Genomic DNA, 20,074 nt, shown 5'->3' with positions numbered 1-20,074 from the left:
TACCATAAAGCAGCTGATGCTAATAGTTTTTTTTACTTTGTAAAGTTGTAGAGAACTTTGTAAAGTTCTACAACTTTAGATACCATATTCAATACCATATAATTCAATACCATATAATTCACCCATTTAAAGTATACAGTTCAATAGCTTTTAGCATATTAATTCATTGAGTTGCACATCCCCCACCACAATCAGTTTTAGAACACCTTTATGTCCTTGAGAAGAAACTCTGCACCCCTTAGCCTTCAACCTCTGAAACTCTTCCTATTCCTTCTAGCCCTAGTTAACCACTAATCCTTCTGTCTGTAGATTTGTTTATTCTGTGTTATTCATATAAATGGAATCATATACTATCTGGGCCATCTTTGTGACATTTACTTAGCATAATGTTTTTAAGATTCATCATGTGGCATGTATCAGTACTTTATTTCTTTTGGTAATTGAATAACATTCCATTGTATGAATAGACCACATTTGATTTATCCATTCATCACTTGACAGACATTGAGATTCTTTCCATCTTTTGGCTGTTATAATAATGCTGTTGTGAACACTGGTATACATGTTTTTGTGTGGACATACGGTTTCATTTAGTTGGATATATACCTAGGGGTGAAATTGATAGTCTTTTTTTGAGTGTTTTTTTGTCTTAAATAATTTTTCTGTTCTTATTAGAAGTAATTAAGTTGCTTTTGAATATGAGCTTCTTAAATCATTGGAACTTTTATTCCCATCGTAAATTATTATTGAAATTTTAGAAATTAATCATATAAATATTACTGAGTTTGATGTTGGGCTGTTTGTATACTGCTACCATTACTTTGAAAATGAAATGAGTTCTTGAAGAGTAGGTATTAAATATAGTGCAGTTCACTTTAGTTTCTTTTTCTGTTTTATATGCTTATAGTTACATCAATATTCTGCCTATTAGTCCTTTATTTCCGGCATTCTTTTTGTATACCCATCATTAATCTAGTTTAGATTATTATACTGTTTAACATTGCCTTGATTCAGTGATTTGCCTTCATAGCTTTTACTTGAATATTTCAATAATACACTTTTATTCAAATGGAGAAGTGTTGCTGAAGTACTGCTTGGTTTAAAAACAGCAATGTTGTAGTGGATAAAAGGAAATGGAGCAACTTTCATGGAAGAATTTCTTGTGGATTATATAATTTATACATGCATGCTTTGATTAACTTTGCTTAGATGAAAACTCCAAGGCAATTTATATATAATCATACTGAGTAAATTAGGTGAATTGCTCAAGATTGCAGAATAGAGGGCTTAATTTATCATGTGTTATCTTTTCTAAATTTATATCAAACTATGTGAAATATTACCAAAGTGTTAAACTAGTTAAATACTTTGTCAGCAATTTAAATATGATACAGTTCTAAAGTATTAAAGTCAATAGTTTATCAACAGTAATATATATATAAATATATATGGTTTTATATATATATATATATAAATATATATTATAGGGACTATTTATTATTAAGGTACAATAAGAATGCCAAGTAAAGGTTTTTTGAACCTCCCCCACTTTCCCTGATGATATTAGCTATCAAGAAGATAGACTTTTAAATTACCATTAGCTTTGTGCCTTCATTTGGGAAAGAGTGAAAAGTAAGGCATGAAGAAAATATTTTTACTATTTTGTGAAGTCTTTATTAAAGAATTTTTTTTCTTTCCATTTTGGGAGAACACTTCACTTTCCTGGAGCAATTAAGTAAAACCTATCTTAGCAATTTGCCTTGGTTTTTTGTTGTTGTTGTTGTTGTTGTTAAAATGAGTAGCTTAGTTTCCAGTCATGCCATAAATCTAATGCTAATTGAGAGAACCTGAAAGCTATTTAATATTTCATTTAGATTGTTATTTGTCCTTATTCTTGAGAAATTATTGAATATATTTATTTTAAAGCCACATCTTTCATTAACCTGAATTTTTGTTTTCTTTTACAAATATGTATATATTTAAATAAATAAATTTGCAGTCATACACTGCATAATGATGTTTAAGTCAACAGACCACATATGACAGTGGTCCCATAAGATTATAATGGAGCATATGTAGAAACCTGATATATGGCACTTGTTATTAGCATTGCAGATTAATTAGGGGAAGTGATTGATATTCAGTAATGGTGCTGAGATATTTGGTTTTCCAAATGAGAAAATAGATATAAATAAAAATATATAAATATATACTATCTAGGCTTGTGTAAGTATACTCTGTGATGTTCACACAACGACGAATAACCTAACGATTCATTTCCCAGAACATATCCCATCATTTAGCAACATATGACTGTATATCAAGATGTTATTTTAACTCTTCATTTTATAGATAACTTTAGGAGATTCTGAGAACATCCCGATGAGTGGTTATGCCATTCTAGAGAGCTTGCTTTATAGCACGTAGATGATATTTTGAAAATTTTGCAATTGTAAGTGTATCTGAGCCTGCAGCTCAGTGATTGAATCGAATTGTGTGTGTGCATATGCCTGCAAAAAAAAATACTAAAAGTTAGATTTAATATGCTCAGATGTAAACTTCAAATCAAATGAGGTAATATATATATTTAATTCTGTTTTTACACTTCTGATATTAAGGAAGTAGTTCTTTATTTGCTAGTTCTGTAATTAACTATATAGACATACAGATATGTATATATATTTACATATTAATATTTTGTACAACTCAGAAGTATTCGTAATGTGGTAGCACTAAATGTTCTTCAGTAAAAGGGTGATGTGATGAAAATGTTTCAAGAATGCTATTTTGATTGTTGTTTGTAATTTGAAATGGAGAAAAGGAAACCTGAAAAATAGGAAAAGTAATTCCAGATTATAGCAGTAGTCCAAAATGACAGCTGTGGCAATAGAGAAATTAAATAAATCTGAGAAATAGTGAACTAGGGGGTTTATAATTTTTCAATTCATCTTTTCAATATGCAGTATTTCTGAGTGCAACTTACGTGCTACTTCCTTTAACTCCACTGTAGTTGCTGTAGCTATTTGAATAAAACTAAAACAATTCATTGATGTGGAGCCCTGAGGCTTAGGGTGAATAGTTTTGCAGTGCTTGTTGGAAGTTTTACATGACACAAAATTACAATGAGTATGGATATATTAATGTTTGAAAAACACTGATTTTCTGACATATGCAGATCTTCTAAATGTTGACACATTTCATCATACAAAATACCACACAGTACCAGAACTTACCAGTACCAGAAATTCACGATTGTTTATGTCACCCATCAATTTCATCAGAAAAGTCTTCTAAGTATTGGGAAGCTATGAGTATCATGTTAGCAGATGAAAGTTTTCCAAAATTCTAAATTTAGCTTAAAAACTTTGACTTTCATTGGCAAAAATCTTGCCATTTTTCCCCCAAACCAACAGATTCATGTTTGAGAAAATGTCTGACAAATACCAAAGTCTAAATAACTATAATTTGTCTGTCAGTCATACCTTTAAGTAAAAGTTCTGTTCCATAAAAACAGTAGCCAGTTCAACTCACAACTCAAACAATTACCCAAAGACTTTTCTTTAAGACAGCCATCATATTTCAGTAAGCAGCTAAAGTATTTTATGCTTACTTTGTGTTATGTATTCTGTATACACACAGAATATTAAGACATATACTCAAGGGTCAAAATACAACAAATTTTTAATTATCATGGGTACATAATAGTTGTGAGTCTTTATAGAGTACATGTAATATTTTGGTACAAACATGCAATGTGACCTAAATCAAGGTAGTTGGGATATCTGTCGCCTCAGGCATTTGTCATTTCTTTGTTTTAAGAACATTCCAGTTCTATTCTTTTAGTTAAAGTATACCATAACTTATTGTTGATTATAGTCACTTTGTTGTACTATCAAATATTATCCATTCTATCTAACTGTATTTTTGTATCCATTAACCATCCCCACTTTATACCCCTCTCCCCACTACCCTTTACACCTCTGGCAACCATCATTCTACTCTTTGTTGTCATATCAGTCGTTTTTAATATTTAGCTCCCACATATGAGTGAGAACATGTGAGATTTGTCTTTCAGTGCTTGGCTTATTTCACTTAACATAATGTTCGCTACTTCTATCCATGTTGTTACAAATGACAGGATTTTGTTCTTTTGTGGCTGTATAATATTCTATTGCATGTATGTACCACAATTTCTTTATCCATTCATCCATTGATGGACACTTAGGTTGATTCCAAATCTTGGCTATCATGAATAGTGCTATAATAAGCATGGGATTGCAGATAATCCTTTCAATACACTGATTTCCCTTCCTTTGGATATATACCCAGCAGTGGGATTGCTGGGTCATATAGTAGTTCTAAAATATAATAATATTTACTGCTTCATCAGGAACATTTTTATTCTTAAGTAAAACTGTTTTGGTTTTGTTTATTTGAGTATTAGGTTGTAGTGGTGATGAATACAGTGACCTCTTTTACAGTTTGGTACTGTTGCCTTGATTCTTACCAAGACACCAGGAGTTTTTGTCATCATTGCTTCTGCACCAACCAGTCCAAATAGCAACACAGTTAAAAACACAAATGACATTTATGAATTATGAAAATAGTTTTGACCTGATGAATACTGTAATCTTGGGACTCCCCCACCTCCCTATGTCCCTTCGAGATAAAACTTTTGAGAATTGCTTCCCTAAGAAAATTGAGCATTTCTTCATACTAACACAATGTATCATCTGGTGAGCTTTTTTTCTCCTAAGTTTTAAGCTATTAGGTCTTTTTGGCCTTTGATTACCCTTTGCTCCATTAAAATTATCCCTTTGGCTTTTTCATGTATTTTGTGAACAAGATAAGACAGGTTAATGCTGTTTTCCACCCTGCATCTTTTCAAAAACTCTGTGTCCCACGTGAATTTTCTTTTCAGAACAAGATGCTCTTGTTAACTGTAAGATTCTTCTCTAGAAGGGTTGATAGCACCATATCTAAAAGCAACTAATTGAAATTCCAGTGGAAATTCAAATTGAAATTTCCTTGTAATCCCTAAATTGGTACTTTTCATTTCACATGCCATCAAAGACCAGTTTGGCGCTGTATCTTGGCAAAATATCTTTAGATATTAGATACTTTAAAACAGATTCTAAGGTCATATCTAGGTTCATTAGAAAAGAGTGCTATGATTAGCAATAGCAGAAATACTGTTTTTGCTGCTGCTGCTGCTACCAACAGCCATCACTTATATAGCACTTAAGTATGTTTCATGAATTGTAGGAACTATACATGTAATCATTTGTTTAATTCTAACAACAGTCCTATATGGTTAAAACTATTATTAATTCCCATTTTGCAGATAAAGAAATAGAGGCACAAAGAGGCCAAGTGACTTAAGTGTCTGTCACAAGCTTCAGAGGGTTAGAATTTTTACAAGTGCCATAGGTTATAGGTCATAATGTGTTAATTTTGTTAAGATGATTGATCAACTACTTTGTTATAAGTGCTGTTTACTGAGAAGACATAACACTAAATCTAAAAGCTTATCTGGGTTTTCTGATTAAAAGATATATACTTCCCTTCTGGCATTCTTTAGAAATCTTCTGTACAATCACTGTTATGAAAATTCTTGCTATGTACACATATCTGTTATACATATATGTATAATTTATTTCAATGACACATTAGGCATCTTTCCACAGCTAAGTTATTTAAAGTAGAAACTCTCTTAACCATCCTCTCCTACCTATAAAACCTTGAAACTGACCTCTCAGAACTAGGAATTGATTGATACACCTACTCGTTTCTACTCCCATTCATGAAGCTGAATTCTCATAAGAATTGTGGTCTTACAGATTTGTTCATTCTTAAATATGTTGATACTCTCCTTAGTTGTTATTCTAATTAAGTAACCTCATTAAATATTGTATAAACTTATGAATATGAAAATAGTGTTTTGTAAAAACTAAGTTGAATGCTTTGGAAAGATAATAAGCAATAGTCTAGATTTGGGCTATGGGCCATAATTTGCTGACTCATGATTTATAATACTGTGCTGTCTACTTTTTCCTCTTACCATGCACAGTTCAATTAATTCCTCTTTAGCCTCACACTGAATCATACATCTTCTTTGATTGCCTCTGTCTTTCCACTAGGATTTAACTTTTGTTCAGATACCTCAGGGGATTTAATAATTTTTATCTCTTTTTTTGTCTTTTCTTTTACTCATTCAGCTTAGAAGTCAAAAAACAAATCTTAATTATTACAGAGTATAAAAATAGCATATATTCTAAGCTTTGTAAGAATGAATTATCATAGAGTCTTTCTATGATGATGTCCTTGGGATCTGTTTGTGTGAAAATTTATAGATGCATTTCATTCTAATATGTTTCTTTAAATTCTGCTTTATTATGGTTGAAGACAAATGTATAAGATGGTAAGTACTATTAATATAATGCAGAAGTTAGAGACACTAAATTTACTTCCAGCTCTTTGACCTATAAGATGTTAGACTTTGGTATCTTACCTAGACTTTTTAAGAAACTAAGTTCCCTTGTTTCTAAGCTGAAAGCAATATTATCTGCTACATACAACTATGTAAGAATTCAAGGAAATAATATATACAGATTGCTTAGTACATACCTGGCATATAGTAAGACCTCAGTAATTGTTAACCATTAAATGCGATTTTCTCCCAGTTTAAGCCTGGGGACAAAGCACTTTGCTTAATTTTATTTCCTTTCTGAGAAGAAGTAAAGCACTTTATTCAGCTTCTATAAATTGGAATGATGACAGTTATATATTTTGTACTTTATTAATTTTATTTGAATAACACCAGACTGTATTTAGGATTCTAAATATTCTTTACCAAAACCTAATTTTTCTTGAGAATTAGACTTAATTTCAGACTCTTTGGTTAAAATTGAATCATTGTTAGAAATTGAATTTGAGGTCTCTTCTGTTGCCTAACATTTTGAATTGCAAGGTTATATCTGAAATGTATAAAAACTTGGTTTTTTTATCACTTTTCTAAAATGTGAATGCTTAATGTAATACTCACCAAGAATCTAGGGCTGTCTTAAGGCTATCTGTTCATCCATGCCAAGCTTAAATGTCAGTTTTCAGTTATTATGGAAAATGTCATGTGCATCATTAATTTTGCCTTTATCATGATGAGTCATTACCTATATCGAGCATAAACTCTATACACTAGCAAAGTTGACACCAAATAACACACAAGCTAAGAATATAACATTGGTCTGTAAGAGTATCAGTCAATATCAGGAAAATATAAACCTCATAGGAGAAGGGACAATGCCTATTTATTTAATATTCTCACTGAACAGTACTTATATATAACATTAAGCAGACAAAAACTTTAGATTCACTTATGGACTAAAATTTTAAAATACTTGCACTGGAAAACAGTAAAGCAAAGCCTAAATAAGGATTCTTGCTGCTAAAATACAAAATACTTTTGTATTTTTATTTATTTTTTTCTTTATTGATTAACTTTAAATCATCTATTTGTCTTTCATTCCCTGTTTATCAACTTTAATCATTGTCATTGCCTACGTTCTCCTCCAGTCTTCTGTCAGGTATACCTTTACTTTTCTATTGTCAGAGTTAGTAGCATTTATTCTCTTCCATAACCATACATATTTCTTCCATTCTTTGTTTCTCTGTTCTTTGTTCTCCATTCTTGGTTTCCTCTCACATCTTAAAAGATGTGCACATTTGGTTAATTGTGTGCCTAAATTTTCCCAGTATTGTTGGGGAAATATGATTGAGGAATTAATGAGATGTGGCTCATAAGATCATTATTTTATTATGTAACCCAATATTGATGTATTAAAGACAGAAATAGGAGTTTGCAGGGTTTTGCCCTGAAGGAATGTGTGGACTCAGTGGTTCACTTATTACTATAAGAATGATAATTATTGTGAGGTGATGCATATGTTAATTAATTAGATTTAGTTATTTCATAATATATATTAATATATTCTTTAAAACAAAATATATTACTTCATAAATACATATAATTTTGTGTGTCAGTTCTTTAAAATTTTTTTAAATGGCAGCATCTATTTCAGTTTTTATACTACCAGTGTTTGAAATTACTGTTTTCATGGTAACACAAATATTAAATTATTTTGCCAGTTTAAGTTATATAAAATAACTGTTTTGTTATAATGCATAATTTTTATAGGTGACTAGCATTTTCCCTTTTGAATATTATCACATAGTTTCTATGAGTTTTTTATTTATTTATACTATATACTATACTGTAAAATCCTAGGTTTTTAGCATAATTTTTATAAATTCATAAATTATGCAGTACAGATATGACTCTTCATCACATTTGCTGCAAATATCATATGGTCTTTTGTTTGCACTCTAAATTTAGTTATGTTTATTTTATAAATTGTATGTTTTATTTGAATGTTTATCTGTTTTATGACTTCTAAACTTTGAAGTAATTTAAAAAGTGACTGCCTTTCCAGAAAACTAACCCTAAGATTTTTATTTTCATTTTACTAAACTTTCTAAAATTAATTTTTATGAAACACTTTTCCAAAATAATTTGGCAGTGTAATGTTGAGAGCCAAGAGGAAGTCAGTTTTGATCCTCTTAGAAGACTTAATTAAAGAGAAGAGTTTGGTGTTTTAAAGTAAGCATATTCTTATTTTATCAAATGCTTTGACATTCTAAAAGGCAGGTAAAATATTTTTTGTGTTTTCCAGATTATTGCTCGGTTGTAACAATTGTGGACCAGACAAATGTAAAGTTAACCTGCCTGCTCTTTAGTGGAAACTATGAAGCCCTTCCAATAATTTATAAAAATGGAGATATCGTTCGCTTTCACAGGCTGAAGGTATAGTTCATACTGTATAGAACGTATATGTTTAGAGATAAGTCTGTATTGTTCATTAAAACTGGTTAGCATTAATATGGTTGCTTTGTTAGAACATGGCATCAAGCTTTTCAGGAGATAAGAAGAAATGTAAATGGCATCAGACTTCAAATAATTTACAATGGGAAATGCCATCATTTGAACAAACCTCTTGCCCTCCTTCCTCAGAAATGTGTTACATGCCATGATTAAGACTTGTTCCCATCTATCAAATATAGATTGATGCTGTAAAAGTTTTACCTGTGGAGTTTGATAAAGAACTTTTTTTAAAAAAGCCTTAGGTCAATAAGAAAAAAGTGTATGAAAATTAGAAAATTACACTACTATTTCCTGTTTATTAATCAAGTACAATGAAAACATTGAGATAATAAGTATAAAATCATATTCATTTGATCTTCATTTATGAGAAATATGTTAAAATATGAACAGATAACCCAGGCGCAGTGGCTCACGCCTGTAATCCCAGCACTTTAGGAGGCCGAGGCGGGAGGATTGCTCGAGGCCAGGAGTTGGAGACCAGCCTGGGCAATAGCTAGATTACCAGCCTCCCCACCCACCATCTCTACAAAATATGAACAGATACTTTTAAAATTATACTTGCAGTTAAGTAATTAAATATTTAAAAAATCTTTAATATGAAGGTTTAGCTTTTAAATAGCATGTTTTTTTAAATAAGAATTTTAGAACTTAAGCAAAGGATTATTTCTTCAAAATTATTACCCTCATTCCTGTAGTATTTCTTCAGTTGACTTGTTTTGTTCAACGTAGTTTTTGAATTTTTCTTGTGAAATTACTAATGATGTTTGGACAGCTTTTAAATATTTTAATTTTCAATCTCTTTGATTTTAAACATTTCTATTTCTTCATCTTTCCCTCTATTATGTGGATTTCCATGTAACCCCTTTATTATCTTGGTTGTCTTTTTCTTCTAATGCTGTAGTTTAACTTTGTCCCTCATGATCACTCTGAGATTCATAAATAAGGACAATATTCCAGGTGTTCTATTCTTAGATGCAGTGGGAGTTACTTATTTTGATATATTAATGCTATTTCCTTGAGAACAGAAGGATAGTAGAAAATATTTGTGTGAAGATAAAAAGAGAAAGAGAAATATTATCATCATAGCAATATATTACAGGTTTATCCCAACATCAAGAAATTGCTTATTTTTTACACACTGTTGTTTCCTATAGTATTTGTATTCAAAGAGTGCGACCTCTCCCTTAATGTTTTTAGTTGTTGTTCTTGTTATTGTTTGATTGAAGTAGATATTTCCTTATTCATAATATAAGCATACTCTGGTAACTAGCACTCTAGAAACTTCCTTCATACCCCCATCCAGGTGGGTCATTAATCCTCCTCCTGCCCCCAGGAGTTAGGAGTTGTATGACTTCTAATGGCATGTATAGTTGATCCTTGAACAACATGGGCTTAACTGCATGGGTACACTTATACATGGCTTTTTTTCAATAAACATATTGGAAAAATTTTTGGAGATTTGTGATAATTTGAAAAAACAGATGAACCACTTAGCCTAAAAATATTGAAAAAATTAAGAAAAAGGCATATCTGGAATGCATAAAATATATGTAGATATTAGTGTATTTTGCCAGTAACTACCATAAAATATTTTCTATTAGTCTATTTTGCCAGTTACTACACAAATCTAGGTAAACTCACACCTAACAGGTGTGGTGTGCACTGTCTGGGGATTGGGCATGCTTGTACCTCTGACTCTGGTGGTGCAAAGGCAATTTATGTAACCAAAGTGTTTGTACCCCCATAATACTCTGAAATCATAAAGAAATTTTTAAAAAGTTGAAATTTATTAAAACTTATGCATAAACATAGACCATACATGGTACCATTCACAGTTGAGAGCAATGTAACTAAAGATGTAGTATTAAATCATAACTGCATAAAATTAACCCTACTACATACTGTACTACTATAAGAATTTTGTGGCCAACTCCAGTTGATATTGTGATGAGTTCAAGTATTGGAAGTATCTGCTTAAAATGCTTTATATCTCTATCATCTCCTCGTGAGCAGTTCACCTTACCAATAAATTGTGTATTGCAGTAAAAAGTGATCTTTCCCGGCAGTTCTTACTATTTTTCATCATGTTCCGTGCAATATCGTAAACCTTGAATAACATCATGAGACCTATATAAAGTGCCACTAGTAATGATGAAAGTGCTCCCAAGATGCAGAGAAACATTATAACATTACAAGAAAAAGTTGAATGGCTTGATATGTATCATAATTGGTTGGAGTTTGCAGTTGCTGTTGCCTTCCATTTGAAGATAAATGAATCCAGCATAAGGACCATTATAAAAAAAGAAAAGGAAATTTACAAAGCCATTGCTGCAGCTACACCAACAGCTGTGGAAACCTTGCACTTTTTGTGAAATACTTTTGATCTCATATTGAAATTGTGGCTTTTATGTGGATACAGGATTACTATAAGAAAGACATACCTATAGACACATACTAGATTCGGGAAAAAGTTAGTATATGACAACTTACTGCAAAAAGAAGGTGAAGGATATAAAGCTGGAGAATTTAACGCCAACAAAGGATGACTTGATAATTTTAGAAAGAGGTGGCTTAAAAAATGTCAAGATAACAGGAAAAGTAGCTTCTGCTGACCAAGAGGCAGCAGAGGAGTTCCTAGACAACATTAAGAAAATCATTGGAGAGAAAGGATATCTGCCTGAATAAGTTTTTAATGTGAAAAAATGTGCCATATTCTGGAGAATAAAAATGCCACAAAGGACATTTTTTAGTAAAGAAAAAAGCAAGTTCAAGGACTTAAGACAGAAAAGGATAGGCTAACTCTACTATGTTGTACAAATACAGTCAGGTTTATGATCAGGACTGCTCTTACCTATAAAACTGCTAACCTCTGATCCTTAAAGGGAAGAAATAAGCACCAACTGCCAGTCTTTTGGTTGTACGAAAAGGTCTGGATGATGAAAACTCTTCTTTTGTATTGATTCCATCAATGCTTTGTCCCTGAAGTCAGGAAGTACCTTGTCAGTAAGGGACTGCCTTTTAAGTTCTTTTGATATTGAGCAATGCCCTTGGCCACCCAAAACCCCATGAGTTCAATGCTGAAGGCACGGAAACTCCCCCCGAAACACAACATCTCTAATTCAGCCTCTAGATCAGGGGGTCATAAGGACTTTTAAGGCTCATTACACATGGTACTGTGTGGAAAGGATTGTCAGTTCAATGGAAGAGAACCTCAGTAGAAGATCATGAAAGTCTGGAAGGATTTCATCATTGAAGATGCCATCGTTGTTGTAGAAAAAGCTATAAAAGCCATAAAGCCTGAAACAATAAATTCCTGCTGGAGAAAACTGTGTCTAAATGTTCTGTATGATTTCACAAGATTTACCTCAGAGCACTTTTAAGAAAATCATGAAAAGGATTGTGGATAGAGCAAAAAAAGTGAGAGGTGAGGGATTTTAAGATATCAATCTTGAAGAAATTTAAGAGATAATAAACCAGAAATTAGGCCGGGCGCGGTGGCTCACGCCTGTAATCCTAGCACTTTGGGAGGCCGAGGCGGGCGGATCGCTCAAGGTCAGGAGTTCGAAACCAGCCTGAGCGAGACCCCGTCTCTACCAAAAATAGAAAGAAATTAATTGACCAACTAAAAATATATATACAAAAAATTAGCCGGGCATGGTGGCGCATGCCTGTAGTCCCAGCTACTCGGGAGGCTGAGGCAGTAGGATCGCTGAGCCCAGGAGATTGAGGTTGCTGTGAGCCAGGCTGACGCCACGGCACTCACTCTAGCCTGGGCAACAAAGTGAGACTCTGTCTCAAAAAAAAAAAAAAAAAAAACCCAGAAATTAACAGAATAAAACTTGATGGAGGTGAGTGCTTCAAACTAATGCCAGACAATAAGGAAGATGTAGAAGAAGCAGCACTAGGAAACAAATTGACATTAGACAATCTGGCAGAACAGTTCCGATTATTCAAGACTACTTTGGCCTTCATTTGCAACATGGACCCTTCTGTGATATGTGAATGGACTAAACACTCAATTTCCAAGGCAAAGATCAACTGAGTAAAAAAATCAGGAAAAAATATATGCTACCTATAAGAAATGCACTTTAAATTTGAAGACCCAAACAAATTAGATCTAAAACTGTAGAAGAAATATACTAAGCAAACGATAAACATAAGGAAACTGAAATAACTATATTACTATCATACAGAGAGTATTGAAGGGAACATTTCATAAGGACAAAGGGTCACTTCGTGAAGATGTAACAAACATAAATGTATGTGCATCTAGTAAATGAGCCCCAAAATTCAGAAAGAAAAATAGCTGTGGCATATCTCAGTGCTTATTGGCACTGATTAAACTTTAGCCTCAGCTGTATTTTGTTCACCTTACACTGTCACATTTCAAGTGACCTAGTTTTCCCTGTTATACTTATAAGTAACTGTCACTTATGATCATTTTTTCTTGTGTAAATTACATCCTGATTAAAAAAAAACTTTAAAAAGGCAAGCTTGTAGGATTTGGGATTCTCCCACCTAGCTCTTTAAGAAATGTAAATGAATTTTCTGTAGAGTTTTACAGATTATGTGATACTTGTGTATCTTGATGTGGCACCAGTTTATTTTATAATTTCATGTGCTAATTAAAATGAAAAATAGTAAAGAATTATGCCATCTAATTATGCTGTCAAAATTTATAATCTCTCAAGTTTCTTCTGCTCCTGGGTTCTACATCAGTAAGCTATTTTATTCGTATCTGTTTTCTACTTTGCCTTTCTTTCTTAGATCCAAGTATATAAAAATGAGACACAGGGTATCACCAGCTCTGGCTTTGCATCATTGACATTTGAGGGAACTTTGGGAGCACCTGTCATACCTCGTACTTCAAGCAAGTATTTTAACTTCACTACTGAGGACCAAAAAATGGTAGAAGCCTTACGTGTTTGGGCATCTACTCATATTTCACCTTCTTGGACATTACTAAAATTGTGTGATGTTCAGCCAATGCAGTATTTTGACCTGACTTGTCAGCTCTTGGGCAAAGCAGAAGTGGATGGAACATCCTTTCTTCTAAAGGTACGTGTTTTTAAATACTTGAAATTATTAATTAGCACCACCTACATGTCTATGAAGAGTTTATATTTCATTCTGATGGAATAAAGTATGCATACTGTGTATTATACTAAGAACTTGCTGTTTTTGATGAGCCTCAATATTCTTGCAGCTCTACTCTTGTACTTCTCTTTTTTATATTTTTCTTCCAGAGAAAAGTGTTATCAAGTCTATATTTTAAATATAATATGATTTATGCTAAATTTATTTATATATTTCTTAGTAGTAATAAATTATAGACTTGTTTTATATTGTTATTTTTATAGTTGCAGTCCTATGTATGACTCTTTCTGCTTCCCTGTGAAGATCACCTTCCCTCTCATTTACTTTCTTGACTCATTGAGGTTGAGTTCTCTTACCATCTCTTTCACTGCTTGTTTCATGAGTAGGTCATGGACAGTTTGAAGCATTTATTGTTATTGTGTTTTGGTTTTAAATCAGTAGGATAAAAATAGTAACATAAGACCCATTTAATCTTGGTGTACACCTATCCCAGTTTATTTCATGAGTAATTTCTGAAGAAGTCAGATGCCTGATATTTTCCTTGCCTGGACATCCTTTGGAAGATACATTGAACAAACACTGCTTCAGGACCTGGTCCTGTGGTTATTTCTCTGTCCTCTGTTTGGAATAACAGGGCATAAAATGGAATGCAATGGCACTTGGACAGGTCTTTGTGTTTGGCATTACCATTATATACACCTTACCTATATTAAAGAGCAGTGAAGATAGAAATTATTTAATAAAATATAAGTTTTTGAAGTTGAAAATAGCACATGTATATACACACACAAAATACTATAAAAAAAAATAAATTCATGCTATAAATAAAGTTAAATAAGTCAAGTATGACAAAGTTGTAGCTAACGCAACATAAAGTCATCCAAACAAAGAAACAATCTTAGGTCAGCCAGTCATGCTTTCTTGCCAAAGTGATGTTCTTGACAAATGAACATCTGCTAACCACTGAATACTTCCAATGACAAGGAATCTACTGATGTGCAGAGAGGTATCCTTCATCTTTTGACTACTGTGTTGTTAGAAAATTCTTAAATTCTGAGATAAATATGCCACTTCTTTAGCTGACGTAGTTGATTGTACATGGGTAAAGAAGCACAACATATGCTTGCATCCTATTTTAATAGATACCCGTTTTGAATAAGTGAAAACAACTCCCATGTAACTGTTATTTTAAATGATTTGCATTAAAAGCATAATTGGATAAATATGCAGATTTAACATTGTTCTACATTTTTCTGTATTCTGTTTATACAAATTATATTTCTGAACAAAACTCTTATATTGAATTTTCTTTAAATATATATATTCTGTTTTTTTAATATTCACAGTGTTGGTGCAGCCTCAACTTTGAGTGTTTTACTTGTTTTGTTTTATGCTTTTGCTTTTTTTGTAAATAGTCCAGAGTCATTGATAGCCTGAGCTGGTGGGTAGTTTGTATGTCTAATCTGAAATATGGTTTGGTGAACAAATAAATGTCATGTGAACCAGAAAATAATCATATTAAAGGGACTATCCAAATTTGCAACATTTACTGTATGGAAAACACCAGAGCATGCTGCATAACTAAGAATGAGACTAAATCTCATAGAAATAATTTAATTAATATCAAAGAAATAAATAACTATTATAATTTTAAAGCATTTTCATAATTCTAGGTCTATTTATATACAAAGATATTTTAATACATATGAGTTTTTATCAAGGCCATTTTTGGTTTCTTTTTATCATATAAAGCACTTGACAAGAATTAGAAATTGATTTAAATCTTTTGTAAAACAACCGACTGGATTCCTATCATTTTTATTGTGATGTATTACAGAATAAAATATTGGGCTAAAATTTGAAAATTTTATTGAAAATTATATATTACTTTAAAACTCAAATGTAACAGAGTTCGCTATATGGATAATTGTGATTCAGAGATGAGAAAGAGTTTGCGTGAACTGTAAGATAACAGGATTTTTTTTAAAGAAATGGGTTCTTGCTGTGCTATCCAGGCTGATCTGGAACTCCTTTGTGGTTCAAGGCATCCTCCTGCCTCAACCTCCTAAGTAACTGGGACTACAGGCATGTTTCTTCGTGCCTGGCTAACAATTTTACTATAGCAAATTCACTACAAATATTTATTCCCCCAAAAAAGACGTTATGGAATACATTCTTTTGATTGCAATCAATAAAAACAGAAATTCAAGCATTTGCTACAAAGCCAAACCAAATATATGTTTAAAAAAAGGAAAAAAAAAACTTCCCTAAACTGTTGTTTCAAAGAGAAATTAATCATAGATCATTAAGAATAGATTGTTACCGAAAATAGGTTAAAGGATATGATTAGAGATATACTCAAAGGCAATGCTTTTTGTGAAGTGTTTCTTGAATTATTCTTGGTAATTTATTTCTTTAATAAACTAGAATTATAGTCTGTTAAAAATATAGTTTTAATTTAAAATTATATTTTGTTTTAAAACACTTTAGGGAAGAATCAAAATTTTTAGCATCTCAAGTTTTCTTTTATGCTCCTCAATACAGTTTTATAGTTTTTTCATAGAAGTTCTTCAGGTATTTCTTGTAGGAACTTTTTTGTTTTACAGTTTTATTGCTACTTTGAAAGATCTTTTGTTCAATTATATATTGGGTTTATCTCTGATCTGTAGAAAGCTGTGTTTTAATAGTGTTTTAAACTGGTTATCTCAAATAATTGTATTAATTCAGATGGCCTTTCAATTAATTGGGATTTTTACATTTTACGAATGCTGATTTTTTTTTCCTTTTTCATTGAGTAATCTTCATTTCTTCTTACTCAATTTGCCAAGAAGGTAGTGGATACTTTTGCCTTGTTCCTGGCATTAATGACTTTAAGATTTGACAAGTAAATATTTTATTTGGCCTAAGATAGATATTGTTTACCAAGTTAAGGAGACATATTTCTGATACTGTTTTACTAAATGTTTTTCATAAGTATTTTTAACACTCATGGAGTTGACTCTAATTTTCCTGCCATTAAACCATTTCTGAATTATAAAAATAAACTGTGCTAGATTATGGTATATTATCATTATAATATGTTATTGATACTATTTGATAATATTTGATAAAGAAGTTTGGTTTCTGTATTTATAAATGAAACTGGGATGTTGTATTCTTATTGTGCAATATTGGTCTACTTTTTGTATAAATCAGTTCTAAAGAGTTCACCATCTGGGCTCACAGCTATTTTAATAGTTACTTTAACAATTTAGAAATGCACAAGAGTAAACATAATCTAGATTTTCATATGCATTAGCATAAAGTTGAATGTAACATTTAAACTATCCCAAAAATGTGAATATATCTCTTGTATCATTCTCAATTTAGAAAATCCTTTTTCTATCTTTCTTAAAATTAAAATAACCAAAATTAGCTTTTTAAGCTTTATAATTTATCAATTTTTATCTTTTTCTATTTAAAAAAATCATTAACTATATATAACAATTCCTACATCCCTTACTGTTAGGGAAGAGGTACTTTAAATACATGGCTAGTTGTTATTTAAGAGGAACACAAACCTCTGTGGGAGGGTATTTTAGCTATCAAAATTTTAAATGCACATACTCCTTGACATACTAATTCTAGAACTTGTCTTCACAGATCTATGAACATACATATGAAATGACAAATGTTTAAGTCAGTCACCTAAATGCCCATCAATAGGTTGAAAGTTAAAATCATCCATGCCATACATTCCTATGATGAAATACAGAGTAGTTGAATAGTATCCCCCTAAAATCCACATCTACCTGGAATCTGTGAATGTGAACTTATTTAGAAATAGTGTCTCTTCAATGTAATTAGTTATATGAGGCCATACTGGATTAGGGTGGGCCCTAAGTTCAATACGACTGATGTCCTTATAAGAAGAGGAAAATTTGGACTCAGAGAAACACAAAGAGCAGGCCATATGACAACAAAGACAGAGATTGAAATATAATAATAATACAGCTGGCAAGCCAAGAAATATTGTGCTGACAAGAAAAGATTCTTTCCTATATCCTTCAAAGGGAGCATGGCCCTGCTGGCACCTTGATGTCAGATATCTAGCTTCCAGAACTATGAGAAAATATATTTCTGTTGTTTTACCCAAACTGTTAAATTACCCAGTTTTTGGTAATTTGTTACAGCAGCCCTGGGAAACTAAATTAGGGAGCTTTTTATGTAGTAATGTGGAAAGATCTGTAAAGTCAGTATTTATAGTATGCTATTGTATGTATACAAAAAGGGGGAAAACAATATGTATTTGTATATGTACTAAAGTATGTCTGAAAAGATATTTAAGAAACTAGTTTTGGTGTTTACTTATTTTTTGTTGTTTGTTTTTCTTTTTTTTTTTTTAATTTTTTTTTTATTTCGGCATATTATGGAGGTACAGATTTTAAGGTTTCAATAAATGCCCTTTCCCCTCCTCACCCCACAAGTCTGAATCTCCAGCATGACCATCCCCCAGATGGTACACATCTCACTCATTATGTATGTATATACCTGCCCCCCTCCCCCTCCCACTTGCCCAATACCCTATTACTGTAGTACCTATGTGTCCACTTAGGTGCTGCTCAGTTAATACCAGTTTGCTGGTGAGTATATGTGGTGCTTGTTTTTCCAGTTTACTTATTTTTGACAGGAGAGACTGAGAAGATAGGAATAATGGAAAGAGAGAAACTTTACACTACATATCATTTCAGTTATCTTCCAGATTTCTGGATGATGTTGAAATTACCTACCCCAAAATCAAATACCTTATTAAAAGACTTCCCCCCAACTTCCTATAGTTCTATTATTTTTTTAATTACTTGAGTTGAAAGCTTATTCTAATATGCTATGTTTGTTCTGTTTGTTCACAGACACATTTAAGGCTCTGAGTTTTGTATTTGAGTATATCTCTGATAAAATGCTCAAAAATAAGCTAAAAAGAGAAAAGATGAATATAAAGCTAGTTTTTTAAAAAGGCATATCTATTATAAATACACAGAAGAAAAAAAGATGAAGTCATCGATATGTTAGTATTTTGTCTAGGTTTATGGCAGTATGACTTCTTTTTTCTTTCCAATCTACCTTTTCCATATTACCCCCTAGTTCATATGTATTAATATGTAGTTCTTTTGCAATCAGAAAATAATGTCATATTTAAAATATTGCTGATATTTAGAGGCATACATTTAATTACTTTTAAGTAATATTACCAGAAAATAAAACTATTTTTAGCATCAGCAGTTTTCCCGAAGGATCATTAAACTTTACTCTGTCCTCTTACGGCAGGTATGGGATGGCACCAGGACACCATTCCCATCTTGGAGAGTCTTAATACAAGACCTTGTGCTTGAAGGTGATTTAAGTCACATCCATCGACTTCAAAATCTGATAATAGATATTTTAGTCTATGATAATCATGTTCAAGTGGCAAAATCTCTGAAGGTAATGTTGAGTACCAAAAATGTTTGTTACTTTATATTTTTATGGATTTTGGTGATTTGGGGTCATATAAATTTTGGTGATAAATGGTTATATTTATATGTTATATTTGGAGTGTAGAAATTAACTTCAAATTACTTTTATCAATTTTTAAGTTATAAAATATATGTTGAAAATAAATTATTGAAAGATAAATTATAATGGATATGAATGATTCTTAAAAGACTCTTTCCTGAATATATTAAATATACACACAATTTTACTAGGAATATAGTAAGGAAATAATTGTCATGTGAGGCATACTGCTTTAAAATGACTAAGGATATATAAATCTTACATAACTTACTGTTAAATGTTAAGCTTAGTATATTGGTTTGATAGAATCTAGATTATGGCCAGCCGAGGTAGATCACACCTGGAATCCTAGCACTATAGGAGGCCAAGGCAGAAGGATCACTTGAGGCCAGGAGTTCAAGACTAGCCTGAGCAAGAATGACACCCTGGTCTCCACGAGAAATAGGAAAAAAAAAAAAAATTAGTTGTACATGGTGGTATGCTCCTGCAGTCCCAGCTACTTGGGAG

At 31.8% G+C, this 20,074-nt stretch overlaps 1 protein-coding gene across 2 annotated transcripts in view; it reads left to right on the top strand.

Annotated features, from left to right (window-relative positions):
* Positions 1 to 20,074, top strand: part of POT1 (protection of telomeres 1) — a 105,069-nt gene that overhangs the window by 49,893 nt on the left and 35,102 nt on the right. For both annotated transcript variants that reach the window (XM_012789097.3, XM_012789096.3), the window contains exons 6-8: positions 8,730 to 8,860; positions 13,706 to 13,996; positions 19,340 to 19,495. In XM_012789097.3, coding sequence (XP_012644551.1) covers positions 8,730 to 8,860; positions 13,706 to 13,996; positions 19,340 to 19,495 — 578 coding nt within the window. The remainder of the gene's footprint in view (positions 1 to 8,729; positions 8,861 to 13,705; positions 13,997 to 19,339; positions 19,496 to 20,074) is intronic.

Source organism: Microcebus murinus, chromosome 9, assembly GCF_040939455.1.
Source record: "Microcebus murinus isolate Inina chromosome 9, M.murinus_Inina_mat1.0, whole genome shotgun sequence".
Classification (NCBI taxonomy): domain Eukaryota; kingdom Metazoa; phylum Chordata; class Mammalia; order Primates; family Cheirogaleidae; genus Microcebus; species Microcebus murinus.
The sequence above is the reverse complement of the archived record's forward strand: the minus strand, read 5'-3'. Positions and strand labels throughout refer to the sequence as shown.